We start from the raw sequence: 2,091 nt of genomic DNA, 5'->3' as shown, positions 1-2,091 counted from the left end.
TAGAAGGGAAGGTGGGGCCCACCATGGGACCCCATCCTGATGTACGTATCCTATATCCACTCCACCCATCTGGTGGGCTAGATCATGACATGGAAACAGCCACCTTAGAACATTGTATATGTATGTATGTACGTACAATACTATATATGTATACATTATATCAATGTCAAAAGAAAAAAGAAACAAAAAAGCAACAGCAGCTACTCGTTGCACTAAACAGCGTGCAGCAGCATGTAACTGTTGCTGCAACCAGTTGCTTGTTGAAGCGTGGGGGTCCTGTGGAGCCCACCTTGATGCATATATTATCTATCAACACCTTTCATCTGGTAATCCAGATCATTTCATGTTTTGGGCCCAAAAATAAAACTGATCCAAAACTTAGTTAGGCCACGCCGCATGAAACTGTGGGGATTGACGAATATCATTGAAACTTTTGAGCACGTTATGATGTCTATGATAAATCCACCCCTGTTAATTTTTCCAGCTCATTTTAGGGATTGAGCCCAAACATGCAGCAGATCCCGATCTTAGGTGGGCCACGCAGGAAAATAGTGGGATGATGACGCCCACACTTGAAACCTTCATGGATCGTTGGGCCCGACACGTGCAGAGAGCCCTTTTGATGAATGTGTTGTATATTCCCGCTGTCCATCTAGGACAGTGGTTGGAGCCCACCGTCCGTGGGAGCCCTTGGTGGATGTGTTTTAATACACGCTGCCCACCAGTTTTGGCAGCCCATTTGAGGTATGTATTTTAGGCCAGCCTTATTTCCAATGGATTTTTGGGGCAAGTTGGATTTGAACTGAGCCTGCAGTTTGTGTGAAGAGATGATCAGAGCATTATGATCGGTGCCCGAGAGGCATCGAAAATGGTAAGAGGCTTCAGCCTCTTCGTCGGAAACATTTCGTACGACACCAACCAGAAAGATCTCAGCCGCATATTCGGTAAATATGGAAAGCTCAGTGACGTGTTCACGTCCCGAGATGAGAAATTCAACTGCCCTAGGGGTTTTGCCTTTGTCAGATTTCTGTATGCGGCATATGCATATGCAGCTATGGGGTGTTAAATGGGAAAACGATGGATGGTAGGGCTTTAAATGTGGCGATGGCAAACCCTGGGCAGGTCCAACACCCTATCTAGTCCTCTCTAACGATCTCACAGGATCTCCCTCGGCCAAACCTTTCTACTCCACGGACTGCAGGCCCATCCTTCCTCGAAATTGCTGCAGCAGGTATGGACGCTAGTGGACTGTCTTGGGATAGAAGTATACAGCTCTGTCTTAAGATGGGTCTGACTTTCTGTTTGGAAATCAGGGGATTGGTTTCATCCCGTGGGATATCACGGTTCGGGTTGTTTGGATTGCCATGGGATACAAAATTTTTTCATCTCACCAGCACCAACAGCTTCTCTTTACACGTAACGGAATATCAAACCCAAAATTGGTCGATTTACAGTCATGCCAGAAGCATCAGATGAGCAATTACCACGAAAACAAGACATCTGATGAAAATGACAACAACCTCTACATATGATGGATCAGAAGCAGAAACCCTTCTTCCAGTGATCAGACCCAACCATATTCATAGGCGAAATCTCCTTCATGCTTTGGAAATAAATCATAAGCCTAAGAAACAAATGGGGGAAAAAAGGACCTGCAAGATAACAAAAAACTATAAGGAAAAAGTACAAGAAAAGACACAAAACCTCCGCTAAATCGTAAATCGGTGACATATCAGATTTCCGAAGAGAGGGAGGCAAGATCTCGTTAAGAATCCATCGATCTGCAGATGAAGTAGCTAGATCTGGAGAGAGGACGAGATCAGAAAGAAATGATAAAAAATATGAGGAAAAATGCCTATCAGGACGTAGATCTGCAAGAGATCTAAACGAAAATAAAGAAAGAAAGGATAAAAGAAGATAATAGACGAAGAGATCTAAGAAAGAAGGCGCAAGAGGTAAAGGCCGAGGGGAAGACGGTTTTTAACGTTAACAATTTTTTTTCCTCCTCTTTTCTTAAAAATGGATTGAAGGCGCAACGTACTCTAAAGAGCTATCACCACAGGATGATGGGCTCGAGAAGTTGTCCAAAAA

The 2,091-nt window shown here is 44.0% G+C and overlaps 1 protein-coding gene across 1 annotated transcript; it reads left to right on the top strand.

The window, feature by feature from the left end:
• The first annotated feature begins 868 nt into the window (after positions 1-868).
• LOC131234565 (uncharacterized) lies at positions 869-1,532 on the top strand. The gene is made up of 3 exons (XM_058231502.1): positions 869-1,059; positions 1,162-1,231; positions 1,314-1,532. Exons 1-3 carry the CDS (start codon positions 869-871, stop codon positions 1,530-1,532), a joined length of 480 nt encoding a protein of 159 aa, XP_058087485.1.
• The last annotated feature ends 559 nt before the right edge of the window (positions 1,533-2,091 follow it).

The sequence above is a fragment of the Magnolia sinica genome, chromosome 19, assembly GCF_029962835.1.
Source record: "Magnolia sinica isolate HGM2019 chromosome 19, MsV1, whole genome shotgun sequence".
NCBI classification, from domain to species: domain Eukaryota; kingdom Viridiplantae; phylum Streptophyta; class Magnoliopsida; order Magnoliales; family Magnoliaceae; genus Magnolia; species Magnolia sinica.
Note: the sequence above shows the minus strand (reverse complement) of the source record. Positions and strands in the feature narration are given on the sequence as shown.

Coding starts and splice junctions, on each gene's coding strand:
- LOC131234565 (XM_058231502.1), top strand. CDS start 869: ATGGTAAGAGGCTTCAGCCTCTTCGTCGGAAACATTTCGTACGACACC. Junction 1,060..1,161: donor TATGCATATGCAGCTATGGG/GTGTTAAATGGG, acceptor ACGATCTCACAG/GATCTCCCTCGGCCAAACCT. Junction 1,232..1,313: donor CCTCGAAATTGCTGCAGCAG/GTATGGACGCTA, acceptor TTTGGAAATCAG/GGGATTGGTTTCATCCCGTG.